This window comes from Meriones unguiculatus, chromosome 8 (genome assembly GCF_030254825.1).
Source record: "Meriones unguiculatus strain TT.TT164.6M chromosome 8, Bangor_MerUng_6.1, whole genome shotgun sequence".
Lineage (NCBI taxonomy): Eukaryota > Metazoa > Chordata > Mammalia > Rodentia > Muridae > Meriones > Meriones unguiculatus.
In genome coordinates, this window is record NC_083356.1 from 5119403 (window position 1) to 5146928 (window position 27526).

At 53.7% G+C, this 27526-nt stretch overlaps 2 protein-coding genes across 6 annotated transcripts in view; one reads left to right on the forward strand and one right to left on the reverse strand.

Annotated features, from left to right (window-relative positions):
- Col2a1 (collagen type II alpha 1 chain) overlaps positions 1 to 15702 on the forward strand; it is a 28770-nt gene extending 13068 nt beyond the window's left edge. For both annotated transcript variants that reach the window (XM_021655824.2, XM_060388696.1), the window contains 38 exons: positions 11 to 55; positions 433 to 486; positions 1923 to 2021; positions 2321 to 2365; positions 2457 to 2555; positions 2696 to 2749; positions 3099 to 3206; positions 3572 to 3625; positions 3710 to 3808; positions 3970 to 4023; positions 4493 to 4591; positions 4794 to 4847; positions 5652 to 5705; positions 5988 to 6041; positions 6249 to 6302; positions 6514 to 6558; positions 6734 to 6832; positions 7074 to 7181; positions 7498 to 7551; positions 7782 to 7835; positions 8158 to 8211; positions 8519 to 8572; positions 8844 to 8951; positions 9391 to 9444; positions 9731 to 9784; positions 10489 to 10650; positions 10818 to 10925; positions 11165 to 11272; positions 11467 to 11520; positions 11631 to 11738; positions 11939 to 11992; positions 12102 to 12209; positions 12458 to 12511; positions 12903 to 13010; positions 13335 to 13623; positions 13991 to 14178; positions 14446 to 14688; positions 15125 to 15702. In XM_021655824.2, coding sequence (XP_021511499.2) covers positions 11 to 55; positions 433 to 486; positions 1923 to 2021; positions 2321 to 2365; positions 2457 to 2555; positions 2696 to 2749; positions 3099 to 3206; positions 3572 to 3625; positions 3710 to 3808; positions 3970 to 4023; positions 4493 to 4591; positions 4794 to 4847; positions 5652 to 5705; positions 5988 to 6041; positions 6249 to 6302; positions 6514 to 6558; positions 6734 to 6832; positions 7074 to 7181; positions 7498 to 7551; positions 7782 to 7835; positions 8158 to 8211; positions 8519 to 8572; positions 8844 to 8951; positions 9391 to 9444; positions 9731 to 9784; positions 10489 to 10650; positions 10818 to 10925; positions 11165 to 11272; positions 11467 to 11520; positions 11631 to 11738; positions 11939 to 11992; positions 12102 to 12209; positions 12458 to 12511; positions 12903 to 13010; positions 13335 to 13623; positions 13991 to 14178; positions 14446 to 14688; positions 15125 to 15271 — 3441 coding nt within the window. In that variant the 3' untranslated portion in view covers positions 15272 to 15702. The remainder of the gene's footprint in view (positions 1 to 10; positions 56 to 432; positions 487 to 1922; positions 2022 to 2320; positions 2366 to 2456; positions 2556 to 2695; positions 2750 to 3098; positions 3207 to 3571; positions 3626 to 3709; positions 3809 to 3969; positions 4024 to 4492; positions 4592 to 4793; positions 4848 to 5651; positions 5706 to 5987; positions 6042 to 6248; positions 6303 to 6513; positions 6559 to 6733; positions 6833 to 7073; positions 7182 to 7497; positions 7552 to 7781; positions 7836 to 8157; positions 8212 to 8518; positions 8573 to 8843; positions 8952 to 9390; positions 9445 to 9730; positions 9785 to 10488; positions 10651 to 10817; positions 10926 to 11164; positions 11273 to 11466; positions 11521 to 11630; positions 11739 to 11938; positions 11993 to 12101; positions 12210 to 12457; positions 12512 to 12902; positions 13011 to 13334; positions 13624 to 13990; positions 14179 to 14445; positions 14689 to 15124) is intronic.
- Positions 15703 to 20659: 4957 nt separating this feature from the next.
- Tmem106c (transmembrane protein 106C) lies at positions 20660 to 26518 on the reverse strand. 4 transcript variants are annotated; one of them, XM_060388705.1, is made up of 9 exons: positions 26363 to 26441; positions 26070 to 26193; positions 25719 to 25909; positions 24272 to 24335; positions 23629 to 23788; positions 23398 to 23538; positions 22991 to 23040; positions 22464 to 22517; positions 20660 to 21370 (listed from the first exon to the last, which is right to left on the reverse strand). In XM_060388705.1, the coding sequence occupies exons 3-9, from the start codon at positions 25897 to 25899 to the stop codon at positions 21274 to 21276; spliced, it is 747 nt and encodes a 248-aa protein (XP_060244688.1). In that variant the 5' UTR covers positions 25900 to 25909; positions 26070 to 26193; positions 26363 to 26441; the 3' UTR covers positions 20660 to 21273. The 4 variants fall into 4 exon arrangements, with proteins under 4 accessions (XP_060244688.1, XP_060244687.1, XP_060244685.1 ...); XM_060388704.1 differs by lacking the exon at positions 26070 to 26193 and having other exon boundaries at positions 26419 to 26518; XM_060388702.1 differs by lacking the exon at positions 26070 to 26193 and having other exon boundaries at positions 26374 to 26471.
- Between the last annotated feature and the right edge of the window lie 1008 nt (positions 26519 to 27526).

Below are 27526 nucleotides of genomic sequence, written 5' to 3' on the forward strand. Positions count from 1 at the left end.
TTGTCCACAGGGTGCCCGAGGCAACGATGGCCAGCCAGGCCCTGCTGGACCTCCGGTAAGTCCCTGTCATCCTTAGCAGGTGACAGTAGCTGTGCACCCCAGGGGGCAGCCCCGACATTAGTGGTGTTGCCCCTGTCCTCGGCACCAAGAGGGAGGTGGACTCTCCCTTAACCATGTTGGTAACTGCAGCCCTGACTTCCCCACCCCCCTTAGCCATCTCTTGTTCTAAGGAGAGTGGCTTCTTATGACCTGGACGCAGAAACTTGCCAGGACAAACAAGGCCTCTCTTGGGAGTTTTCCGGGGACGGTAGCTGGGACAGTTTCTTCTAGCCGAGGCAGGCTAGAGCAAAACCAATCGGAAGTGAGGAAGGAGCGTGAGGTGGGGTGTCTGCCTAGCCCAGCATTCACCCTCTATCCCCTTCTTCTCTCCAGGGTCCTGTCGGTCCTGCAGGTGGTCCTGGCTTCCCTGGTGCTCCTGGTGCCAAGGTGGGTGATGTGCTGGTCAAGCTGGGGATCGCAGAGGGCCAACACCCCCTCTCTCCCGACAGCCCTTGCTAAAGGTTCTTTGTCATGCCTCCTTCCTTTGAAAGAGTCTCCGCACCCTAGCCTCTGTGGGTGTTTCCAGGGTCTCTCCCTGAGAGAGACTAAGATTGGCTGACAGGCCAGAGGTTCACTTTGTAGAGAGAGATGGGGAGACCCAGAGACCTTCGGGAGAAGAAAACCAGGGAGGGAAGGAAAGGGGGAAACAAGCCTGGGAGTGTGCAAAAGCTGGCATACCCAGAGGAAGGTTAAGGGGAGGAAAAAGGGTAAGGGGGCACAGAGGCAAAGAGACACTTCTGTGCTTTTCTCTGCCCCCTTCCTATTTCTGCTTCACTTGGGGTGCTGGGCTCTTATTAACGTGGTGCTTCCAAGGATTAACAGAGGCCAGTGGGAGGCCAGCCAGTTCAGGGGAAGGCCCCTGTGGGCCAGGAGGGATTCCGCTGCAAACTTCCCTGGGAATGAATAAGGAGCCTCCCTCTGTCACTGGCATCAGGTTGCTTTTCCACTCCTGGGGGTTTCCATGGCAACCAGACAGTGTCTGAGGCCTCTGGGAGCCTGGTGAAGGAGACCCATTGTGAGGAGGGACAGCGGAAGGTGAGGGGGCCTGACCTTTAGAAAATAATAATTACCAAAGTGAAGCAAGAATGCTGTGTGAAGAAACCTGAGGAGGCTCTGACCTCTCTCCAGGTCAACAGCCTTCCCCAGAGACTCCAGTCTAGAGAGCCAGATCACAGCGAGCTGTGACTTTTAGGAAAATAAAATAAAATTAAAAAAAAAAAAGTTTTTACACAGAGAGCTCCTGCTGGTTAACTTCAAGAAAAGTGGAGTCGGGGAGCCTGTCCCAGCTTGCTCTCTGCCCTGGCTTCCTGGTACTTCAAACTGGCTGAGGCTGAAGCCTGGAGCAGCTCTGATCATGCAGCAATCAGACAGAAAGGGACCCCTGAGATTCTGGAGGAATGAGAAGGCTGAGAGACTGGGGGATCACCCTTCTGGCCTCTGTTCCTCCATCAGAAAGAAAACAAAAAGAGGGGATAGGAAAGGGACTGCCTACCTGTGTCATCCCATGGCTCTAAGATGGTGCATCCCCTAACCCAGGCTCCCCTGACAGGAGCTGGCAGGACCAGCCAGCTGCTGGTTGCTGGAACCCAGGAGGCATCTGCATAGTTGTGTGGGGCCTGCAGAGGTGGAGTGCAGAGTAGAGGAGGCAGGAGTGGGATGTCATATCTTCCTGCTGCTCGGTCGGGTGGGAACAGAAATGACAGATTCCTGTGTGAGCCTGACTCACTCATCAGTGTCTGAGCACGTGCATGAGTCCTGCACACAGCTGGCTTTGAGCTGCCGCTGCCCCGCATCCTCCCTTCATCCTCCCACTCTCTTCCCAGGGCGAAGCTGGTCCCACCGGTGCGCGAGGTCCTGAAGGTGCTCAGGGACCCCGTGGCGAGCCTGGCAATCCTGGGTCCCCTGGGCCTGCGGGTGCTTCCGTAAGTTCATCTTTTTGGGCTGGAAGGCATGACAACTGTGGCCTTGGCCCTCCTGAGTGAGGGTGTCATTTGAAGGAGCCCTGGGTCCCGATCACTAAACCTCCATGCTGGCCAAGCACCTCCCATTGACCTCCACACCCTCTGCTCACTCCACCTGTAGTCCACCCCATGAGACATGAAGCAGGAAAGCTCCTGAAGCGGACAGCACCTGTCCCTGACCCCTAGAGTAGGCCCTGATGGGAGCAATGGTTGGCTTGGTTCTTCGCTGTTATTTTACCTCAACACCATCTTCCAATCAGGGTAACCCAGGAACTGACGGCATTCCCGGAGCCAAAGGATCTGCCGTAAGTACTGGCCCTGGGCTGCGTCCTTGGGATGGCTTGGTCCCTCCTCATCCTCTCTCCTCACCCGTTTCTCTTTTCCTTATGCTGATAGGGAGCTCCTGGAATTGCTGGTGCCCCCGGCTTCCCTGGGCCACGTGGCCCTCCTGGTCCTCAAGGTGCAACAGGTCCTCTGGGCCCCAAAGGTCAGACGGTAAGAGACTGAAGTGCTCCCGGCAGCCTACCTACAGGCCCGTTTTTTTCTGTGCCCCTGCTCCCCGCAGGAGGTTTCTGAGGAGTAGGCAGACTCTTCGGAGAGAAGCTGGTGTGAGCACTTTCCTTTTTCTCATTCAGGGTGAGCCTGGCATCGCTGGCTTCAAAGGTGATCAAGGCCCTAAGGGAGAGACCGTGAGTATCTTTTTCTTTCCTGTAGCTCTGCCCCACAGATCATCCCTCTAACCCACTGCACCCCCCCCCCAGATGTTCCCCATTCCAGGCCCTCTCTGGTTGTTCCCAGAGAAGGGAGCAAAATAGAGTGGAGGAGACCTGATACAGCTTCCTCTCCCAGTTTGAATAGCTTGAGTTCTAAGCCATCTTTCTCTTGGGCTTCTTCTGCACCTCCATAGCTGATCCTGTCTGGCCCCTCTTGCCCAAGGCCTGAAACATTCCCAAGGCCCCTTCCTCTGCACACCAGGCTGGTGTTTTTCCCAAGGCTAGGTGAAAATTTTTATCCTATTTCTCTTGTGCTTGTCATCAGGGTCCTGCTGGGCCCCAGGGAGCCCCTGGCCCTGCTGGTGAGGAAGGCAAACGAGGCGCTCGAGGAGAGCCTGGTGGCGCTGGACCCATCGGCCCCCCTGGAGAAAGAGTAAGTGGGCAAGGAGGCCCCGTCTCACACGTTGGGTCCCGTGGCTCTTTGTTTCGGCCATGTCCAGTGATTTTTCTGGATGATGTGATCTTCTCTTCCCCATCCAGCACCAGAGGCAGAGGCATCCTTATCCTGTCTGTGCCCTCTGTCCCAAGGATGGCATAAAGCAGTGAGCTGCTTCCTAGAGAGGCAGGAACAGGCCCTAGATGTTAGGCTGTCAGAGCCCCACAGGCTGTGACTCCTGCCCCACAGATTACTGTGGTGGGAGGTGGATGGGATGGACCCTCAGATCCTGGTGGGACTCCTTCCAGGCACACTGGTGAGAAGCCAGCCTCACCCTCTGCCTCTCCTCTACTTCTCCCTAGGGTGCTCCTGGCAACCGTGGCTTCCCAGGTCAAGACGGTCTGGCAGGTCCCAAGGTGAGTGGAGAGAGAGGGGCTTGGTCTTTCCCCGTTTCCTGGGTTACAAAGCATTCCACTGACTTTCTGTCTCCTCTGCTATAGGGTGCCCCTGGAGAGCGAGGGCCTAGTGGCCTGGCTGGTCCCAAGGGAGCTAATGGTGACCCTGGCCGTCCTGGAGAACCTGGTCTTCCTGGAGCCCGGGTAAGAAGGAGAACACTTCCGCCGTTGTCCTTGACCTTGGATGCTGCACGGAACTCCACACCCTTCTCCCCACCTGCATCCTCCAAGCTGTGCTGCCGGAATTGGGGGATTTGGGGCCTGCCCTCGACTGACACCACTCTCTTCTCTCTCCCCAACCTAAGGGTCTTACTGGTCGCCCTGGTGATGCTGGTCCTCAAGGCAAAGTTGGTCCTTCCGTAAGTGTGTCACCCTGAGTGAGCCTCCTGGGGGAACAGAGGATGTCCTTCAGAAGATGCTGGGAAGAGGGATGGGGTTTTTGGTGGAGGCAGCTTAGGATTCTGTACATTTTGAGAATGGGGTAAGAGATAGATGTAGGCTTTATGGCCAGAGATAACCCGATCTTTGAACTGTGATCTTTGAAAATCACACACACACACACACACACACACACACACACACACACACACACACATACACGGCATCTTCTGGGAGGAGTGGTGATAGAGGTTAGAGGTCCAGGGAAGACTTCTGAGCCAGCGGCGCCTTCCTGTAGATGGGTCCATGTGTGTGGGGTTGTCAGTCCTAGACTGCAAGGACATGCCTGGCACTTGGTTCCGTACCTGCCACACAGAGGCGTTTAGCATACGTTGATGGGGAAATAAGATAGGGAGGACTATGTTCTGAGAATGACATCCTGTCTTTCAGGGAGCCCCTGGTGAAGATGGCCGGCCTGGACCTCCTGGTCCTCAGGGAGCTCGTGGGCAGCCTGGTGTCATGGGTTTCCCTGGCCCCAAAGGTGCCAACGTAAGTAACAGTTCTCATCTCCCTCATCAGTTTCCGCTGAGCCTTGTGGCCTGGATGCCACTGGATAAGAGGAGGGGCTGATGTTCGAGGTTCCCTTCTGTTGTGCACCCGAATGGGCCTTTAGGCTCCATGCTCCTTAGCATACTCTGTCTCATTCCATCCTCAACCAACTAACTCGTGGTCGTCTCTCCCCTTCCTTCAGGGCGAGCCTGGCAAAGCTGGTGAGAAGGGATTGGCTGGTGCTCCTGGTCTGAGAGTAAGTGTCCTGCTGGTGGAATTCCTAACAGGAGCAGGAGGTGTGACTTCTAGACATGGTCCTCAGATCCTTGGTCCTCAAGATCTCATTCCTATGGCTGAGCACATGTTAGGTTGTGCCTTCTGGGATCCACGCAGAGAGTCCATGGCTGTTGAGGGGTTTCAGAGGCAGGGCTCTGGTACAGGAAAGATGCCTGAGGTAGAATGACAGGAGATGACAGGAGCTCTATAAGACCAACAGAGCCAACAAATCTGGGTCCAGGGGGACCTGCAGAGACTGATGCACCAACCAAGGACCATGAATGAAGAGGACCTAGATCCCTTGCTCAGAGAGTAGCCAATAGAAAGCTCAGTCTCCATGTGGGTTCTCTAGTTAGGGGAGCAGGGGCTGTTTCTGACATGGACTCTGCTGCCCGGTCTTTGATCACTTTCCCCTCTCAGGGTGGCTTTGCCAGGCCACAGAGAAAGAGGATGCAGGCAGTCCTAATGAAACTTTATAGCCTGGGGTCAGATGGTAGGGGAGGAGGGCTCTCTCTTTCTGAGGACTAGGGGAAGGGAATAGAGGGGGAGAGGGAGGGAGGGAGCCTCAATCGGGATGTAAAGTTAATAAATTATAAAAAAAAAACAAATTTAAATTAAAAAAATGGTGGGTGCAGCAAGGGAGATCAGGGAGGAGTGAAAATGAAGTTCCATTGAGGACCTTGTTGATTTGACCAAAAACAACAACAACAAAAACAAACTTCTGCTGGTCTCAGGTGACACCAAGGACATAAGTCATTACAGCTCTTTTTCCTTTGCCCTGTAGGGTCTGCCTGGCAAAGATGGAGAGACGGGAGCCGCAGGACCACCTGGCCCCACTGTGAGTACCTACCCAACTCCCCTGGGGCTGTCTTGTGGAGGTGAAACAAGGCACCTTAGATCCACTGGGTAATGGAAGCGGCAGACGTGGATCTGGGCTAAACGTGCCCAGATGAGAGAGCATGCCCGAGGCAACGCTAGCACAGGGAATTGTGGGTAGATGGTGGCGGTGAAGCGCACAGCCACTCGTTGGCTGGTCAGTGAAGGAAGGCTTCCAATCCCTGCCCCAGGGCCTTGTGTTCTCCACATCCTTGGCTTGGCTCACCTTGTCTCTCTTCTGCAGGGACCTGCTGGTGAACGAGGCGAGCAGGGTGCTCCTGGACCATCAGGGTTCCAGGTAGGTGGTTGGTTCTTCCCAAGACTGGAGCTCGCTGGCAGGCACTGTGGGTATCAGGCCCACTCCTCTCATGGGGTGCTGGGGGACGTGGCTTCCCATACCTGGCCCTAAGTACTATCTCTTTTGGATCTGTCCTGTGCTGTGCCTTCCTGGAGGGCAGAGGAAGAAAACAGCTCTTTTAATAATCCACGTCACTTTGGCTTCCAGGGACTTCCTGGCCCCCCTGGTCCTCCAGGTGAAGGTGGAAAACAAGGTGACCAGGTGAGTATGGAGCTGTTGTCCAGGAGACCAGGGGAAGAGAGTGTATGAAAAGTCCCATGAAGCCTGGGGACATCCCTGGCCTGATTCTCAGCTCTCCACAGACAACAGTCTGAGCTCTGCCCTCCTGCAGACATGTTCAGCCACTGCGGGAGGCATGTCCTGGGAGCTGGAGCAGGCAGCCTTCACTCTTACATCCTCTCTTGTTCTCTAGGGCATCCCTGGTGAAGCTGGAGCCCCTGGCCTTGTGGGTCCCAGGGTGAGTGTCCTGCCATCCAGCATTGGAGTCCCCTTGGGTCTGCTTTCTCTCCATTCAGTTTTGCCCATGTCTCTCAGCACTGCAGCCTGCCTTGGGTTCTTGGGGACCCCCATCTCTCCCCATCTCATCTTCCCCACCACATTTACCTGATTTCTACCTGGTATCTCTTCCACAGGGTGAGCGAGGTTTCCCCGGTGAACGTGGCTCTCCCGGTGCTCAAGGCCTCCAGGGTGCCCGTGGCCTCCCTGGTACTCCTGGTACTGACGGTCCCAAAGTAAGTGAGGCCAAGTCCTGTAGGGGTCTTCCATCCAGCACTGGGGAAGTTCACTGAGGGAAGGAGGGAGGCACAGAGGAAGGATAACCAGGAGGACCTTGTGAGAGGAGACACTGAGAAGGGGACTTAGGCAGAAGAAAAGAGGGAAGAGGGGTTTGGGACACTGGGTTTTCAGGCCGCGCAGAGTGGAGCCATGAGAGAGGTGCCGCTCACTACAGACACCCCTTGTCTTCTACCCTAGGGTGCACCTGGCCCAGATGGTCCCCCTGGGGCTCAGGGCCCTCCAGGTCTACAGGGAATGCCTGGTGAGAGGGGAGCAGCCGGTATTGCTGGGCCCAAGGGAGACAGAGTAAGTACTGGGCCTCTCCCCAAGCCCCCAACTGCCTCACTTCGGCCCCTCACACACATTCCTTGGCCTTCTGAAGGTGAGGGAGGATTCTGGAGCTAGGCGCCCCTACCACAAACAAACCAACCGACAAACCGCTCTGCTATAGTAACATCCTTTTCTGTGTTCGTTCACCTCTGGTTGCTCTTTGTCGCCGACCCTAAGCCCACAGAAAAGCCCTCTTAGGCAGAGGCTGTGTTCCAGAAGCTCAGCCAGGCAGGGCTGAACTGGCCTCCGCTCCTGACATACCCCCTAAGGTGCCTGCTTTTCTCTCCCACAGGGCGATGTTGGTGAGAAAGGCCCAGAGGGAGCTCCTGGAAAGGATGGTGGAAGAGTAAGTAAACACGGTTGTAGGACTGAGGTGCTGGGATGGGGACAGGTACCGGGGTTTCCACAGGCCTTTAGCACTCAGAGAAGGAGCTGGGAAACCACGGGGACCAGACACTGAGACCATGAGAGGGTACACCAAAGTCTGTGGGTATGGGATTCCCAGAATCCCCGAGGAACCTCATGACACTGGCCTGCCTCTGCCTCCCTCATTGATCTCTATCTCTCTCCCTCCAGGGTCTGACTGGACCCATCGGGCCTCCAGGCCCAGCAGGGGCCAATGGTGAGAAGGTGAGTTGTGGCTGGTTTTCCTTCCTCTGTCCACCTCCCCCTTAATCTCCTACAGCCAAATCTTACTCACCAGCTACCAACTTCCACAATGGTGACAGGAGTGAAGGGTGGGGGTCCTGTTAGCATGCGACTCGCCTGTAAGTTGAGGCAGCTGGCCTGGTGGAAAGCACCCTTAGCCACGGCCTTGAAGAGACAGATGGGAGAGCTGAGCCCCGGTGAAAGCTGGATGTGCAGTGGGGTCTAGGGACCCAACATCAGGGCTTCCTAGGTACACTTGGGTAGGTCAAGGTACCATTCTGATTCCTACCTTCTCAACGCTTAGGGAGACATGGGATCCCCCGGCCCTTCAGGAAGTACTGGTGCTCGCGGTGCTCCGGTGAGTGCATCTCTTTGAATCCTGCTGTCCCTGGCCCCAGGAGTGAGGAAGCCAGCTGTGCCCTTCAGCCTGGCCCAGTGTTTTGGGGTTAGGGGGTGAGATGACATGAGAGAGAAGAGTCACAGAGGTCCAGGCTTGGGTCCTCTGAGCCAAGACTTTCTGTTCTGGGTCCCTGGGACTCAGGTCACTCCGATGCCTTCTCTCTGGGGGCGGGTGGACCATACAGCTGGGCTGGGCAGTGGGCTCTGACCCTGAGGAGGGCACAGAGGCAGGCGACAGGACCTGACACCTCCTGATCCTCTTACAGGGTGAACGTGGAGAGACTGGGCCTCCTGGTCCTGCTGGATTTGCTGGGCCTCCTGTGAGTATCTACTCTATACTCCCACCTCACTTCATGCAGTCTGGCTCTACATCCAGAACTCAAGGGTACCTTCTGGTGGGGGACAGAAGGAGGGAGTACAAGAAGGCAGTAAAGAGAGGGGTGGTCTTTCTCTCTTTCTTTCACACTTCCATGACACTGTAACAACCCTGTCTTAAACCCAGTGTTCAGGCCCGGGGCAGACACGTGGCCATGTACTCTAAGAACCTTCTGGCAGACCCTCTCCCTCATCTGTCCTTTTTTCCTATTACAGGGTGCCGATGGCCAACCTGGTGCCAAGGGTGAGCAAGGAGAGGCCGGACAGAAAGGGGACGCTGGTGCCCCTGGCCCCCAAGGCCCCTCTGGAGCTCCTGGGCCACAGGTGAGCATCGCTGAGTTCACGAGGCAGAGGCTGCAGGGAGAAGAGGAGGAGGGCCCTGGTAGATCACACTGGCAGCGTCTAACTGGGGACCTGGTGGCTACGGCAGCGTGTAGGGAGATGATTCTGCTAGGTTGTGGTATGTGAGGGTATTAGGTCACCAGCATCCAGGACAGGCTATGTCCACTAACCATAGATAGCCAAAGTGAAGCACTTGGTCTCCTGGGGGAGCAGAGAGAGCAGGTTTCCCAGGAGGCGAGGCCCCGGCCTTGCAGAGTCTGCCAGTGGTGAGATGCATGGAGAGCTTTTGTTTGGGGTCCCAGTTTTGGGAAGCTGTATTCTGACAGCCTGACCCTCGGGAGTCCTGTATTAAGGTTCAGTCAGACGCTTCCTGCCCTGCTCAGATCCACCAGACCTCACCATTGTCTTCCTTCCTTCCCAGGGTCCTACTGGAGTGACTGGTCCGAAGGGATCCCGAGGCGCCCAAGGCCCCCCGGTGAGTGAATCCCCTGCTGTGTCCCAGCTCTGCCACAAAGCTCCCCAAAGGCTGGATGTACCCCCCCCCCCACACAACCCCCTCATGTCGATCATATATGGCCAGGTGCAGTGTGGCCCTTTTCCCTCTAGCTACTCACTTGCAGCTTTGTAGCCCCTGACTCTTCCTTGATTGCCCATCTCTGAGACATAATCTCTGGACCTACCAACTTGATTCTCCTCCCTGCTGAGAACCTGAAGTATTCAGGGCCTTTCTTCCATCCTCCCCCATCCCTCTGTGCCCACAGGGAGCCACCGGATTCCCTGGAGCTGCTGGCCGTGTTGGACCCCCAGGCTCTAATGTAAGCATCACTCCTGGTTAGGTCTACCTTACTTCCAGCATGGGAGAGCCAGATAGGGTCAGAACCAGCTGGAGCAGTCCACCAAACATAAGAGTCAAAAGAGCTCCTGTATGGCCCTGATTTCTCTTCTCTGTTCCTGCGGATGGGAGGCACAGCTGACTGGTCCTTGGCAGCTGGGAGCAATAGGCACCACCCAACCTCCCTGGCTGGCTTGGACTTACCCTCAGACTTGGTGTGCTGAAAGGGTTGGCATGGTGCCCTTCATCTGGGGGACACGTTTCCTAAGCTTGTTCAATGCACCTGGTTCCATATTCTGTAAAGAAGCCATGAGCCCCACACCAGATAATTGGGGGGTGGGGAGGCTTCAGTGAGGGAGGAGATAAGGAAAAATTCCATTCGGCAGCACTGAGCGTGGAGGAAGAGGTGCGGGTGAATGGAAAGCTCAGGTCAGAGGAACAAGGCCGCGGCTGTTTCTGGAGGCATCTGTCATAGAGGATGAAGCTGGCCCAGCAGGAGAAGTCCCACATGGGTGGGGAAAGGCAGAGCATGGGTGGTGGAGCCACAGCTGGCCTCCCAGAACTCCCGCCGGGGAGAGGAGAGCAGAGGTGGCCAATTTGCAGTGTCTTGCCCCCAAGGCTACAGTGGCTTTGGTAACTTGGGCGAGGAGGGTGACACTTATTACTTTCCTTATTTGTTCCTCCTAGGGCAACCCTGGACCCCCTGGTCCCCCTGGTCCTGCTGGAAAAGAAGGTCCCAAAGGTGTTCGAGGAGACAACGGTCCCCCTGGCAGAGCTGGTGACCCTGGACTTCAAGGTCCTGCAGGACTTCCTGGGGAGAAAGGAGCGCCTGGAAGTGATGGTCCCGCTGTAAGTCTCCCACCAGGCCCATGAGAGGCACCTGAGCCCCTCCGGGCACCAGGAGGAGGCGCAGGGCTGTGGGAGACGTGAGAGGGGAGATGGACAGAATAGACTCAATGCGTGGGAAGAGTGCCAGTCAAGCCAAGCCTCTGTGTCAACTCTTTCTTCTTCCCTAGGGAAGTGATGGTCCCCCAGGTCCCCAGGGGCTGGCTGGTCAAAGGGGCATTGTTGGTCTGCCTGGACAGCGTGGTGAGAGAGGATTCCCTGGCCTTCCTGGCCCATCGGTGAGTGAATGATGCTTTTTCCTCCAACCCCCTGCTAGGCCAGGCCTGGCTCAGGCTCAAAGCTTTTAACCCAGTGCTCTTGCTGCAGTGGTACCCTAAACACTAAGCCATCCCTTGACCGGGCAGCCTTGGAAGCATCCCTTTGCCAGCTGTATCTGCTGAAAAAGGGGGCGGGGATGGGGAGCCCTGGCAGGGATGCCTAGCACATACACTCATGGTCTTTGTTGATATCCCTTCAGGGTGAGCCTGGCAAGCAGGGTGCTCCTGGTGCATCTGGGGACAGAGGTCCTCCCGGCCCTGTGGGACCTCCTGGCCTGACAGGACCTGCGGGTGAACCTGGACGAGAGGTGAGTCCAGGAGCTCGGTGTGACAGGAGGATCTCGGGGGAGGGACACACAGAGAGACTAGGACTGGGTGTCCAAGGGGGAGGGTGGGTGGAGGATGTGTTAGCCCGGAAGCCTCATCTGGGCAGAAGTGAACAGGCAAGAGTGAGAGGGCAAACAGAGTGGGCTCTAAGTGAATCTTCATGTCCCTTGTCCAGGGCAGCCCTGGTGCTGATGGACCCCCTGGCAGAGATGGCGCAGCTGGAGTCAAGGTGAGTGACTGGTGTCTATTCTGGGATGGAGGGCTGCTCTGGGTAACAAAGGATCTCTCCTTGCCTCTTCTGGAATGTTGTTTGCTGAATCTGATACCTTGCTCCTACAGGGTGATCGTGGTGAGACCGGCGCCCTGGGAGCTCCTGGAGCTCCTGGGCCCCCTGGTGCTCCTGGCCCTGCTGGCCCAACTGGCAAACAAGGGGACAGAGGAGAGTCTGTGAGTACCCCAAATCCAGAGATGCTGCGGTGAAGAGGGTGACCGAGTGGTAGGGGGTGTTCCATGTTTGCTTTCCCCTGATTTAAGCAGCTAGAGGTGGCCCCTGGGTCTGGGGCTGCTTCTGGGCCCCTAGGCAGATGTGGAGGAGTGGCTTCCTGTCCTGACTCTTCCCTGATGCTGTTCTCGCTCTCCCCTCACAGGGCGCACAAGGGCCTATGGGCCCCGCAGGACCTGCTGGAGCCCGTGGAATCCCAGTAAGTGTCGGAGCGTTCTGTACTGACCCCTCAGAGAATGGACACCAGGTCTCAGATGAGACACATATTGGCCCAGACTTGACTGAAGTGACATCTTTCTTGTTCATAGGGACCACAAGGACCCCGAGGTGACAAAGGAGAAACTGGAGAGGCTGGAGAGAGGGGACTGAAGGGACACCGAGGTTTCACTGGACTTCAGGGTCTGCCTGGCCCTCCGGTGGGTATCACTACATGCCATTAGCCAGGAGAAGGCTGCCTAAGACCTCCCAGTTCTCAGGCCCACTGAACTTCCCCCGCTACCCAAAAGTCTTGGGGTCTTTCTCAGAAGCCCCTGGGCTGTCTTAGTGGGTGGAAGAAGATCAGGAGGAGAGGGGCTCGGGGGGCATGTGCTTGCTTCCCATTCTAAAGGAGATATATTTCTATACCCAGCTGTGTTGACCTCTATTATTTTCTTCTCTTCCACAGGGTCCTTCTGGAGATCAGGGTGCTTCTGGCCCTGCTGGTCCTTCTGGCCCTCGAGTAAGTGAGATGGTTTGGGGAATGGAATGAGTTTTTCTGCTGGGTGGGCCAAGGCCTCAGCCAGGGGATGGATGGGGTGGGCATTGCTTCTACAGGGAGCCTTGGGCATAGCAGTCCTCACTCAGGAGGTGCCCTGGGAAAAGCAGAATCCTGCAGTGACCATGGACATAAACATCAGAGGTTGCAGTGGCTAGAAGACAAACTTGACAAAAAGATTTTTTTTTAAACATGACTTAGGAGGGTCAGAGAAGACATGGAACTTACCTGCGGGTCCTTGGCTAAATGGAGATGGATTTAGGGGGCATGGCTGAGCAATGTGGAGAATTGGATGCAGTGGCTATCCCTGGATTGGACACTGTTTTCTCATCATCTCTTCTGTTTTGGTCCACAGGGTCCCCCTGGCCCCGTTGGTCCCTCTGGCAAAGATGGCTCTAATGGAATCCCTGGCCCCATCGGGCCTCCAGGTCCTCGTGGACGTTCAGGCGAAACTGGCCCTGCTGTGAGTGTCCCGACCCCTCCTTGACATCCAAAGTATTCTTAGGTGCTTAGAATACTTTTGAGACATCAGCTGACAGCTAGTGGTGACAGCATTCTACAGGCTGAGGGCCTTTCAGAGGGTAGTTCACAGGGCTCATGATGGGTTCTAGGAAATAGAAGGGCCAGGGAGGAAATGGGGAAGCTGCTCTGGTTTTCTTGGTCCTGTTGCCCTTGGTCCCCACCACAGGAGTAGGAAGAGGCCACATTAGTATATGTCCAGCAGATGGACATAGAGGAGGGCCTCATCCCCATCATTCCTGGCTGACATCTCTATTTCCTGTTGCAGGGTCCTCCTGGAAATCCTGGTCCCCCTGGCCCTCCAGGTCCTCCTGGTCCTGGCATCGACATGTCAGCCTTTGCTGGCTTAGGCCAGAGAGAGAAGGGCCCTGATCCCCTGCAGTACATGCGGGCCGATGAGGCGGCCAGCACCCTGAGACAGCATGATGTTGAGGTGGATGCCACACTCAAGTCACTGAATAACCAGATTGAGAACATCCGCAGCCCCGATGGCTCCCGCAAGAATCCTGCTCGTACCTGCCAAGACCTGAAACTCTGCCACCCCGAGTGGAAGAGCGGTGAGCCTGGAAGACAGGCCCCTTGTCACAGAGAGGAGGGAGCCAGACCGCCAGGATGGCTGCCTTCAGCAGCCAGGCACACACATCTCACTATACCTTAGTGCAGGGCAGAATCAGACCTGGAAGGTTCTGGTGAATGACCAGGACAGAAGTGTCTCCAGGGTGGGCTTGGCTGGAGAGCTCTGCCTCTGTCTTTTTCTCCTTGCCCCTTCCATGAAGATTCCTTTGTCCCTTGTCCTTCTGTCTGGCCTCCTTTAGGCCACATGTACGCCTTCCTCGACCTCGTTGGGCTCTCTGCCTCTGAAGAGGCAGTGTGGCCCTCAGGCTTGAGCAGGAACCTGATGGACGCTGCCTCTTTCTCCTGCAGGAGACTACTGGATTGACCCCAACCAGGGCTGCACCTTGGACGCCATGAAAGTTTTCTGCAACATGGAGACAGGCGAGACTTGTGTCTACCCCAATCCAGCAAGCGTGCCTCGGAAGAACTGGTGGAGCAGCAAGAGCAAGGAGAGGAAGCATATCTGGTTCGGAGAAACCATGAACGGTGGCTTCCATGTGAGTGCCTGGGGCTGTAGGCCCAGCTGACCCCTCACACTGGCTTTTCTCTCTCCTCAGATATTTTAGCCCCCTCCCTGCATTCTCTACCAGTGTTTCCCTACTAGAGCTGGTCCTCTGAGTTTGCTCCGCTCCCTAGATTCCTCCACACCCACCTTAACATCGCTGACAGATGCTCTGAGCCCCTAACAGTTAAATGCACCATTAGCCTCTGAGGCCACCAAACGCCAGTCCTCGGACCTCATACCCTGGCCCCCCTGCCTACAGTTCAGCTATGGTGACGACAACCTGGCCCCCAACACCGCCAACGTCCAGATGACCTTCCTTCGCCTGCTGTCCACCGAGGGCTCCCAGAACATCACTTACCACTGTAAGAACAGCATTGCCTACCTGGACGAAGCAGCCGGCAACCTCAAGAAGGCCTTGCTCATCCAGGGCTCCAACGACGTAGAGATGAGGGCTGAGGGCAACAGCAGGTTCACGTACACCGCCCTGAAGGATGGCTGCACGGTGAGTTTGGGTTGTGATGAGCATCGCGCTCCTAGGGGCTTGAGTCAAGGGGGTGTGTGAGGAGACAAGCTGAGCGGCAGCTGAAGGGGAAGTGTGTACTATTCTTGGCTTGTCCACTTCCTCGTTGGGAGGAAATGAAGATGCTGGCACGCCCACTGACGCTAACGGAAATATTCGTGTAAAGTGTCTGAGCCTACAGAAGAGGGTATCGAGGTGGGAAGCCCTTTGTGGAGGTGGGGAAGGAGGGAGACAGGAAGGTGGAGGGGCGCTCTGCCATTAAGGAAAGAATTGAAGAGGAGAGGGCTCGGGCAAGCCAAGGAAAAGTCTAGCGAGCCGCCTAGTGTTCCCACTCTGCGGCTGCTTGGTTTGGGGGTGCTGGGAAACTGGCCCTTGCTGTAGGAGATGGACTGCATAACATCCCCCCCTCTCTGCCTAGAAACACACCGGTAAGTGGGGCAAGACTGTCATCGAGTACCGCTCGCAAAAGACCTCGCGCCTTCCCATCATCGACATCGCACCCATGGACATAGGCGGGCCCGAACAGGAATTCGGTGTGGACATAGGGCCTGTCTGCTTCTTGTAAGAACCTGAACCCCCCAAAAGAACCAACACAATCCATTGCGAACCCAAAGGACCCAAGTACTTTCCAACCCCAGTCACTCTAGGATCTGCACTGAATGGCTGACCTGACCCGATGTCCATTCATCCCCCTCACAGTTTGGACTGTTCTCCCCTTTCTAAGAGACCTGAGCTGGGCAGACTGCAAAATAAAATCTCGGTGTTCTATTTATTTATTGTCTTCCTGTAAGACCTTTGGTCAAGGCAGAGGCAGGGAACTAACTGGTGTGAGTCAAACGCCCCCTGAGTGACTGCTCCCAGCCCAGCCGGAAGACCCCACAGCTGCTGGGCGCAGGAACTGTGTGTCCTACACAATGGTGCTATTCTGTGTCAAACACCTCTGTATTTTTTAAAACATCGATTGATATTAAAAACCAAAAAATTATTGGAAATGAACACAGTGACTCGTGTTTTGTTATATTTTATTTTTATTGGTCCTTGATCCTGTAGGCATTCTGGAATATGGCCCCAGGGCTGACGTTTCAATCCAGGATGCTGAAGCCACACTTCCTGGTTTGGTGACCACACACACACACATATACACACACACACACACACACACACACACACGACCCACCTCTACTGTAAACTTTGGCACTCTGTGGAATCCAGTGGTGACTTGGGACCAGAAACCAAATGGTATCAGTTAGCCTCATGTTACTGAAACAAAACAGTCAACACGAGTTACCTAATAAGTAAAACAAGATTTATTCTGGTCCACAGTTTTGAGGCTCAAAGTGATAAGCTCATACAAAATAGGATCAGAAAACAGCTCTTTTGTTGGATTTGTTTATGAAATTAGGTGGTCGTATTGGGCCTTAGGTGAAGACAGCATGTCATACAAAGCAGGAGCACAAGTCAAGGCCATTGCTTCATGCCACAGGGGAAGAGGAGGAGACCAGGGTCCCACAGACCCTTCTGAGTCTGTCACAGTGACCCAAGGACCCTCTTCTCAAGGCTCCATCACACTGGGCGCCAAGCCCCAACACACACACTCTTGAGGGACGTTATACTCAACCTTTAGACCCATCGCTTGGGAAGTCTGAGGAGCCGAGGATGACCTTTTTCTTGAGAGGAAACATGGAGTACCCCTCTCCAGCAGGCTGGTGCACACGGTGTGTGCTGACATCCTGCTTATGGGAAGTAGCAGGGTGTGGGGCAGAGGGCAGGAGAGAGAATCCCCCAGCAGTCGCTGGCACAAGCAATCTGATGATTACTTGTACCCTTCTGAGGCAAGGAGAGGCGAGAGTCCAGTCTCTGGCCCCACCTCCCCTTGTCCAGTCCCCACTCTTCATTCCCTTCCCTTGACTCAAAGCATCTGTGGACGTCTCCAAATTCCACATGGAGGAATGGAAAGCTTTCCCATTCCCTATGGCCAGGCATCCTTTGCTTTCCAATGCCGTGTGTGTGAGTGTGTGTGTGTGTGTGTGTGTGTGTGTGTGTGTGGCAGAAATGAGCATGCTGTTCCTTTCTCCGCTAGAGCGACACGATGGTGGTGTCGTGTGAAGAGAGCACAAGGTAAATTCCATGACAGTTATATTTCGTGAAATAAATTTCAAAAGATGCCTGGTATACACCGCAAACAAGACGGCCATGCTTTCCTCTGACCCTTTCCCCCATCTTGCTCCCTTTCTTTAAAAGTTGCAATCTTTTTAAAGAAACAAGAAAAATAAAAGAGTTAAGGGAAATTATTTGCATCAATATTCAGATTGTGGTGTTGAATTAATTGAATGAAGCGCTGGTGCCAGGCCTAGCTCAGGCTACCAAGGAAGTAAAAGGATGTGTTTATACACTTGTGATTTGTGTTGGGAGGGTGTGGCGCTTCCTGAGCATCTCCAAGTCCCTGGGGGTGAGTCCCAGTGCCACACACACCCTCACACAGTTTTACTACTTCATAAGGAAAAACAAGCAACCTCCTTCTATGGAGCTAGTGAGGGCTTGTGAAACTTGTCTCAGACAGCAGGCCGAATAGAAGAGCTGCTCTGAGTTCACAACCAACCTGTCGGTCTAACTGGAGAATCAGAACTCCCCAACTCATTCCACTACCCTCAGACAGGTCAGTGATCACTCTGAATAAGACATCCAGCTGCCTTAGAGCTTTTTGAGAAGCCATAGGGTACCTGGGTAGTTCCTTGCAGCCTACCTACTTCCTGCCCAGAATGGAAGCTGCTTCTCAGGGAATGGAGGGAAGCAGCAACAGGGGCTGCAAGGGGAGCCGAGTGAGAATCAAAGGTCAAGTGAAAATGCACTGCTTAGCCTCTTGTTCTGCAGAAGGCGAAGACAACCAGGGTTCTTATTAAGTCCTGAATTCCCGAGGATGGCCCCCTGGGGGAGCAAGAGGTCTCTCCAGACTGAATAATGCATCAAGTAAATTCCTGAGCCAGCAGGACTGAGCAGAGGGGGGGCACACTGATCACCAGGGCTCCATCAGGTTATTTTTCCACCTTGCAATTCTTTTCTCTGAAAGCATCAGCCATTGAAAGACTTTAGATTAGGAGCCAGTGGTCCAAGCTCCAGCTAAGACTTACTTTCAAGTTCCTTGGTTGCTCAGAAAATCACTGGATACTTACCCCTCTATAACCGAAGGAACACGTCATCTTCAAGGTAATGAAGAATTTCATTTATAAAGAAAGATCATTCTGCCAAAAGTGAGCCAATCTATGGCTCGCTGATTGCGCAGAGCTCTTAATAAACAGGCAGATTCCTTCAATGACCCGTTACACACTTTGGATTGGAAGCCCCAGGATACTTGACAGAGATCTTGAAGGGCCTATGGGGGGAGGGGAGGAATAACTAGAATGGCAGAATGACTCCTGAACATAAACTGTGGCCTATATGGGGGCCTCATGAGCATAAACGGCTTGTGATGACTAGAAATTCCTAACTATGGCTGGAAAAACTGTGTCAGAAATTGTGATCCATGCACACAGTGACTGTATCCACACGTACAGGAACTGTATCGATACAGACATACATAAAGATTTCTGTATGTAGCAGGTCTTCAGTCAGGTGGCTGGCATCAGCGTGTGAGGTCAAGAGAGAGGACAGTGTAGGCCGAGCTACGGGGAAGCAAGATACTTGGCCTGCAAGGGCAAACACTTCATCTCCCAGAAGCCAACAGGCCGCAGAAATGGCTCAGCAGGCTGATCTTCTGAAGGGCCTCTGTGGGTTCAAGTCCCAGCACCTGTGTAGCAGCTCACAACCATCAGTAACTCCAGGCCACTTGCATTCATGCAGCGGCAGGCAAATACGCACACAAAATAAAAAAATAATGAAAATGAGGTATATGGGTGCTGGAGGAACCAGGCAGTCCAGGGTCATTGGCTACCCAGCCCACCCCACTGCATAAGCACCAAGTTAGCAAGAGACTATGCATATCTCAGAAAACAAGGACAGTGCCTGAGGAACAGCACTGGAGGTTGACCTCTGGCCTCCACACACATGAACACACACACACATACACACACATACACACACACAATTGGCAGACACCATGTTAAACCATGCAGGGCATCCTAAAGTGAAGTGTAGGATGCTGAGAGCGTGAGTGGGTTCGAGGATTCACAGCATCAGGAGACCAGCATCACCTGCCCATGTTTAAAAGCTTCAGTTGCTCTAATGGTGTCAACTGGGTTTTACAGTACTATCCGGCAGCAGATGTTACTGAGGCACACGGTCACAAAAACCATCCAATACTAAGTACCAAAATGAGTAGCTTTTCAAAACGGTATGGCAAATGGTTCAAACTTTTTTCTTTTTAACGAGAAAAACCAGGGGCTCAGTAGATGTCTCGGTTGGTAAAGTGCCTATCACAGGAGCCTGAAAATGTAAGGTCAGGTCCCCATCATCCACATAAAAACTGGGCATTGTAGTGAAGTTTGTGTTTCTTTTAAAAACTCAGTAATGTTATGTAAATATGAGTTTGTCTTAATCCCAAGTGTGGGGTATGGGGCAGCCTTAGTTTGTCCACAGCTGATAATTATGGGGTGTGGTCTCTGCCAGCTGTGAATAACCTCCTTTGGCTCGGCGAAGGGCAGGGTCTTTGCCAGCTGCAGCTAGTGGAATTCTGAGGACTCTGAGAGGGTATAAATATGAGAGCCCTGAGAGAGAGAAGGGGAGGGCACCAAGGAGACAGATGGAGGAGGAAGAAGGCTGCTTGTTTGTCCTGCTGTATTTGGCCCTTGCTGTTGCTGGACTGCTAGGTATCCTGAAGACTGAGATTGGTATTTTCCAAGGAACCCGACGACCCTAATGAGCCAGAACTAAGTCTAAAGAGGTCTGTGTCCCCTTTCCCTTCTAACCTTCTTTCTCTCCCACCTAGGGTTGGGGGATTGGAAGACAGGAAGTTCCAGGGGTTTAACTGTCTCTACCTCTCGGTGCCCTGTGCCCTATAGGTGCTATTTTTTCAGACTTTTATTTGGGGCACCTATAGGGCACAGGGCACCGAGAGGTAGAGACAGTTAAACCCCTGGAACTTCCTGGCCAGACAGTCTAGACAACTGGTGACTGCCGGCGATGGAAAACCTATGTCAGAAAGTAAGGTAGCAAGCCACTAAGGAAGACGCCTGACATCCTATGGCCTCTACATACATGTGAAGACACAGCCAGCCAGCCAGCCAGTCACACACACACACACACACACACACACACACACACACACTCTAGAAAGGGATATGGAAAACTGCAGCAATCACAGTGTGAACATTTCCTTGTACAAAGGGTGTGTGTTTTAAGGGCACAATTTTTAAAAACAAAACGAAACAACGTGCTTGCTCTTTCCCTGCCGTCCTCACCAGTTCTGCGGCCATGCCAGAAACCCAATCAGCACAGTTAGCACCAAGCCCTGCTTCTGGTAACTAGGTCATGGTTGTTATCAGCAAACTAGTTATGACACGTTAGTTTGGAGATTCAAAGGGTGAAGGTAATTAGGCAAATATTGAAAATGAAACCAAGAGAATGGGGCCAAAATCCAGTATTAAGCGTCGTCACATGCAGCCAGAGCAGCTGAGCTCTGGACCTGCCCACTTCCAGAACAGAGAGCAGACTAGCTGAAGAAACCTCCCCCCTCATAGTGGGCCTGAGGAGTCCGGAAAGGTTGTCCCTCCTCCCAGAAGCGGCAGATTCCTCCTCAGGCATTTCTGCCTGTCATTCCCAACCTCCAGGGGGCGCTGTGTGCTGTGATCTGGAAGTGCAACCTGCTCTGAAGGTGCTTTTGGGGACAAGGAAGCCACAGAGTAGGGCACCTTCTCTTTTCTTCCCCCAAACACCTTGATGTCTCCCTCAGGAAGCTGCTCTTCTACGTTTCTCTCACAGGTACCCACCAAGGCGAACAGGCAACCAGAGACAGTGCAGCTCAACCAAAAGCAGGCTTTATTTTTCTTTCCAATCCCCAATCCACGTCCAGCCAGTAGATGGAAGGTTCATCGAAGCCTTCAACAGACCCCAGGGGTGGGGTGGGGCAGTATTAACTTTGTAAGGGGAAGGAAAACTACCAAAACCTTTCTGGAAAGCTGCTGGGTGTTGGGGAGCACAGAAACCAATGCAGCCACCGAGGGGCTCCCCACAGGCGTTGTGCTCGCCTCTCCTGCTGGCGCTTCTTTGCACCTATGGCACCTGCACATCGGCAGATGCAGCAGCCACCTACTTCCACGTCACTCTGGTCCGGAACCTAGAACCCTGGTCCACCTCAACACGTAAGGAATGACTCAAGAGCAGCCAACATATCCGAACTCAATTCTTCAGACTGTAGTTGAGCGCTAACTATTTGCTAGGCACGGACTAGGCACTGGGCAGTGATTTTGCTGTTTCCCGGAAAAACCCAAGGTGCTGGGAGGGGCAGCTTCCCCCCATGGCTTCCTCCTCCGCTCAGTCACTCCATGTGGGTGCCAGGCCAGCACAGATGCTGGGCCTAGGGACAGATGTGAAGCCTCCTACAGGTGTGGGCCCCGGGAGGACTAAGAGCAGGCTCTAGACAGCTGTGGAATTCGCTCCACAATCCACATAGTGTTGTGTCTCCAAGGTGCTCTGGGAGATGTGGCCAATGTATGAAATCTTCACAGAGGTCCTAGCAAATAGAAAGTCATGAAGAGACTAAATAAGCCAGAAAAAAACCAAACCAAACCAAACCAAAACAGATAATTCCTTCCAAGCTGAGCGGGACAATACCTATGTGAGCCTCAGGCTCCTGTCTTCACGGTTATGTAACCAGGAGGCCAGAGGACCTTTCTATTCCAAAAATGCTGTGCCATGGGCTGACCTTCCGGATCAGCAGTTCTTAAGCATGGATGGTTTTACCCCATGGCAGGGAGGGGGAGGGGATGGAGTGGGGGTTCTGGCAACATCAGGGCACCTTTAGGTCCTTACAGCTGAGTGGGGCAGTGGGTGGTAAACACTCCCAGCAGCAGGCAGAGACAAGGGATGCCATCACTGAGCACCCACAGTGCAGCCAATGACAATAAATAACTCACTGGCTTAAAATGCTAATCATGCCAAAAACTGAGAAACCTCACTCAAATCCCCAGATTTCAAATGACTCCACTACACTCTGCCATCTCTACAAGCAACAGTCACGGTCCCAAGACTAGTAACACCGTCACCAGAGACTGCGTTGGTCAGATACTTAGTATTTACATCCTGAGAAAGCTGGGTGATCTTTGCGCTCCAGGATTCTGACAGGATCACATGTTCAGCTAAACTAGACCCCATTTCATGCGGAACTCTTCATTTTTAAAAAGATATTTATGTCTCTAGGTGTTTGGCCTGCATGTATGTCTGTGCCCTATGTGTATGCATGGTACCCACAGAGGCCAGAAGAACAGACCAGATCCCCTGAAACTGGAGTTACAGACAACTGTGAGCCTCATGTGAGTCCTACGTCCTCTGGAAGAGCAACCAGCACTCTTAACTGCTGAGCCATCTCTCCAGGGGCCTCCCCTCCCGAACATTATGTTTAACTATTCACCAAGAACCTGGCAACCTATGCAGGGCCTCTGAACTCCACCTCAAGAGCACCGGAAGGTCTGCTGAGGCTGTGCTGCAGGGCAGGGGAGGGGTCTCCTTTCAGCCACGGGACTCCAGTGACTGTGGGAAGCTCACAAGCCCACCCCGCCCCCCCGGGCTGAGAGCGCAAGGCCGGCAGGAGAGGGCAGAGGACATACCTCATGAAGATAACGATGTTGTGCACCAGGATGGCAGGGATGGTGCAGTAGAAGCTGCGGGCCACAAACACGGACACGGTCACTTGGTTGAAATCCAAGTAGAACAAGAATGGTGGCGCAGTCTCCCAGGAGAACCAGCAGGACAGTGTTGCGTTATACCGCTGGACTATCTGGGCCACCTTCCCTCCCCATGCCTACCCTTCGAACTCAAGTACTGTCAAGGACCACAGGTTCTGGCCCCCGAAGCGTCATTCTCAACTCCCCACATCACGCCCCTTGCTTCTCAAAGCCAGTGTACGTTTACACGCTAGAGCTTGCTAAAGCTTCTAGTGGTTAATGTCCTCTTTAGAAACCCCAGCACTTCAGTCAGATGTCAAGGGACATCTTCTACAAGACCCCTCCAGAAAGCCAAAGCTAGGGAGTCCGCAGGCCAAATCTGGGTGTAAGGCAGAGCTAGGGACACACACAATTGAGGAGGACTGAATTGCTCCAGGCAGACAGCACAGTAGAGAGAAGTCTGTCCTTACTACACATAGGAAGACGGTCCTCCCACCTCAGCCTTCACCGTGAAATTCACCTGAAAACAGAGTAAGACCTGGCATCAGCCTGTGACACACAAGTTTGACACGGTAGCATTGTCGCCACCAACCCTCGGGTGCTGGATCATTCTTCCATCACAGACAAAGCACTTCCTTAAACAGCCTGGGAGCCTGGAATAAATACTTCTGGCCCCTTTACAGGCCTCTGGGCTGTAATTCCAACTCTTCTTGATTTGGTAACTGGCTTTCTCTTCCCCCTTCTTTCACTGTCCAGGTACCCAAATGTTCATAATTACAGGGTCCACACGGTCTCCTTCGGGTGGGCGGGAGGGAGGGGAACGGAAAGGAGCCACAGCACTCACTCCTGTGTGGGCAGAGGCCCTCCGAGAACATACCAGGCGCTCACTCCTCGGGGGGATGAGTGAGACATTAGCAGTCATGTGTGTGCCAACCACGGCCCTCATGTACTGAACCTGGCTCAACAGGTTGGTCACGGCCACAGAATAGAAGTTGGAGTTCCTGATTTTCAGGGTAGCCTGGATAGGGCAAGGGAGGAAGTGAGTGTTAAATGTCCTGGTCCAAGGCTGGCAAGTGCACGGGCCAGGAAGTGAGGCTCTTTGTCTTACCGTGACAGCGAGGATCACGAGGGAGTCCTGTTTATTAAAGGTGACTTTGGCCACTTGGACGCCATCATCATCCACAAGGACTGAGTGTGGAAACAGGAAGAAGAACACCAAGCCAGATGCCAGGAGACAGAGCAGGACTGACAGGAGCACATACTGTTTACTGCAAATGCCAGCACAGGGAGATGTTGCGCATTCAGATACGAAGCCTGTACGGTCATGACTACTGCAGAACTGAGGAACTGAGCCTTTATTTCCCAGATACCCGCACATCTCCCGGGACATCCTGTTTCTCCAACCCCTTCCACTCCCATCCTTCCATTTGACCCTCAAGGCATGTCTAGCTTCAGGTTTCTTTGCCCAGACTGTACCAGACAGGGACAGTTCACTTAAACAAAAGTGCTAGGGGAACGGGGAGGGCTAGGGCTTGATTCAGTGGAAAAGTGCTTGTCTAGCATGCAAAGGGCCTGGGTTCAAGTCTCACTATCATCCCCCCCAAAGTAATATTAATAATAATAAATAGATAAAGGAAATGGGGCACATATAAAACCAGATATCTTCCTCAAATAATTGGTATCCTTTCATGAGAAAGGCGTCAGGGACAGAAACAGGTGTTGACAAATGGAAGGCCGCCACGCCAACTCACGTTCTCTGAGGACGCAACCTCTGGTCACTGTGGGGTATCAGGGCCACCAACTCATTGACTTGCTCTAGAAAAGCAGCAAAGACTCATTCTGTAAAACCCCACCGACTGGTAGCCCTTCTCGCCCCACTGCACTGCAAACCGCCACAGCGAAGATCCCTCTGGGACGAGACACTAAAAAGGACTTTTTTGTTGTTTTTTTTGGTTGAATGAAGAAGAAACACGTCAACATATAGAAAGAAAAAAAGTAAGGAAAGCGGAGAAAAGAAACAGATAAACCTCCAGGGAATGCCACGATTATAAAACTTCTCCCAGCGCTGCCAGGGCAATGGCGCCGCCGTTGGGGAAGCTCTCGCAGTTCTCTCCTGTCATGGCACAAGTCAAAGCCACCGTTTCTTCACTTTTCATTTGGAGCTTTGGAGTATACGGCATCCAAGGTTCTTTTTTCTTTTTTTATTTTATTTTATTTTATTGTTTTTTTTAAGACAGAGTGTCTCTGTGTGGCCCTAGCTGTTCTGGATTCGCTTAGTAGACTGGACCGGCCCCAAACTCACACAGAGATCCTCACGCCTCTGCCTCTCAAGTACTGGAATTAAAGGGGCACACCACCGTGCCCGGCTTCCAAGGTTCTTAATAGCTCTAACCATTGGGACTGCCCCAACACCCAGGGTCCATTTAGTGACAGCTGTTCCTAGAGATAATTCAATCCTGAGCCTCTCTGCCTCTCCCCTCCCCCTGGTATTCTGCTGACCTCTGGCTACTGAATCTCTCGTGCTGGGTTTTTTGTGTGTGTGTGTGTGTGTGTGTTTTTGTTTTTTTTTTTTTTTTTTTTTTTTTTTTTTTTATTTTTAAAGAAGCTTCCAGGATAGTCCCTCCACAAGGCCGTGCCTGTCCTTATGAGCAAGAGCAATAGAGAAACATCCTTGTCAACAAACCCCACGGCAGAGAAATCAAGATCCCAAACCAGAGAGGGGCTGGGACAGCAGGGACCACGAAGCCATGTCAATGAGGCGCCATCTAGATTAGATTAGGCTGGCCCCAGGCTCGCCTGTGGGCGACTTTCTCAACTGGGTTAACTGAAGAGGGAAGACCCTCGCTGAATGTGGGTGGCGCCCATTTCAGCGCCTCTGAATGAAGAAGAAAGAGGAAGTTAAGCACAAGCTGTCCTTGTCATTTCCTCTAATGGGATCTAGGTAATCTTAAATTCCTGCTGTCCCGGCTAGTCCTCAGTGCTGGATTACGACCTGGCTCTGGGAACCAGAATAAACAAACCCTTCAGGCCCTAGACCGTTTTTTGTCAAGGTATTTTATCACAGGAACGGGAAAAGGAAACTAAGGCAGTCATAAAGGGGTAGAAATGAGGAAAAGTAAAGGGCTGCAAATGTAAGCTCAAAAAGAAGCCTGCCGTCCGCCCGGGTTTACACCAGAGCGCCTTCCGCACAGCTCTCACCTGCTGGGATGTAGCCCGCGCCTTGGCAGGTGTGGCAGGTGATGCTGTTTCTCCCGGTGAACTCCACGTAGGGGAACTGGGCGATGGCTTCCTCCTGCTCTCTATCAGCCAGCAAGTCCTCCGCGTTGTCAGCCTCCTTTCGCTGACAAAACGTGTGAGCAGAGGAGTGTTGAGACCCCATGTGTCATCTCCTACGCGGGGGTGGGGTGGGGTGGGGGGAGCGTGTTAGTGTCCACAGGGGCCAGGACAGAAAACAAAGAAATCACCTCCACGAGAAATGTAACAACACTGAGCGAGAAGTGGCTGTCCTAAGTGTGTGCCTAAGTGTCCCAACACCGGCACAAGTCCTACCTCCGGCCCTGCGTGGTGAGTGACAGCCCCCCCACACCACGTAGCTAGCCGGGTCAGGGCCCTCTCTCTGCCCAGGAGACCCCAGCACCCCACGTAGCCGCTTCCTCCCCGCTGCTTGCAGAGTCTGAAGGGCAAACAGACAACAGCACCCAATTAATAAAAGGCCTCAGCGATCTCCTCCTTCCCCCCCACTCCCGGCCGAGGAGGCGGGCTCCGGCCACGGCCCCCTTAGAAAGCCACGGGCCGAGCATATTCAAGCCTCCGAGGCCGAGGGACCACGACCGCCCCCGAACCTGTGGCGCACCAACTCCGGGCAGTTACTCTCTGGACCACTCCTCCCTCCACCTGCCTGCTCCAGCGAGTCCTCCGCGCGGCCCAGGCTGTGCGCAGGCGCAGAGTGCCCGGCGAGCGCCTGCGCCTGTGCCCTGAGCTTCGGTGCGTCGCTCCCGCCGAGAGGCTGCAGCGCACCCAGCCGCCGCTAGAGGGCGCCAGAGCGCGGCGGTGAAGCTCTGTACCCCAGAAACGCTCACCCGAGCTTCCGGATAGGAGCAGAGCGCTTCTGTGCAGGAGGAGGACGGAGTCCCCTTTGTCCAAAGCCATTCTCACCACCCAGAGAGTGTAAAGGAACCCCAAACCCAGACCCTGCCCTAGGTCCCGGCAGAGGATCTGAATTGCATAGGAGTGTATGGGGAGCCACTGCGACAGGGACCCCAGACCTGATTGGGAGCACTTTCCACCGGAGCGCTGCTAGCTAGTCCCGAGAATGAAACCCAAAGCTCAATTATGCAAGCTGGTCCTGTTTCAGGACCACCATACGAAGGGGGGAAAAGTGCGATGGACATAAAGGGCTCCAGAGAGCCCCCTAAAGTACCATAGAAGCCAGTGAAGCGAGTGAGGAGGGCCAAAGCTGAGGCTGGGAGGCCGTGTCAGGGTGCAGGCCAGGCTGATCTAAGCATGGGAGAGACAGGCAGCAGGAGCGCCACAAGTTCAAGGCTAGCCTAGAACTTGAGATTTAGGCCAGCCAGTAGGAGAGACCCGGTTTTAAACCGAAACATAGAGCAACAAGTGAAGAGTTAATTTCGACATCCTAAAACTGGATGACGGAACAACCTGTGTGACTGGAGAGAGGAGGCCACCCGCTCCTTCCCTGCGTTCCTTATGCCGCCCTGGGAACTGTAGACCCTTATCTAACTGCTGGCCACCGTTAGCTACTGGAGCCTTCAGTGGAAAACCAAGCGCCACCAACCAGCTTCCACCTTTGGTCCATTCCTTGAAATGTTTTTTTTTTTAACAAGATTCTTTCTTTGAAATTTTTATGTCACTTCTATGTTTCTTACTTTAATAAACCTGATGACATTTGGGGAAAGAAACAGTCACCTAAAAATGTGTTGCTCAGCTCCCATTTGCAGTCAGCTGGCCCTGTGATACTTTTCTGGCCAATGAGGAGTAAGAGCATC

What these genes read in the sequence shown, in the direction of transcription:
- Tmem106c (XM_060388704.1), bottom strand. Translation starts at nt 25,899, where the DNA reads ATGGGGTCTCAACACTCCTCTGCTCACACGTTTTGTCAGCGAAAGGAG. An exon ending in CCCCGAGGAGTGAGCGCCTG is followed by an intron (nt 23,041 to 23,397) that starts GTATGTTCTCGG and finishes CTCTGTTTTCAG; the next exon opens with GTGAATTTCACGGTGAAGGC. An exon ending in AACATCGTTATCTTCATGAG is followed by an intron (nt 21,371 to 22,463) that starts GTATGTCCTCTG and finishes TCTATTTGCTAG; the next exon opens with GACCTCTGTGAAGATTTCAT.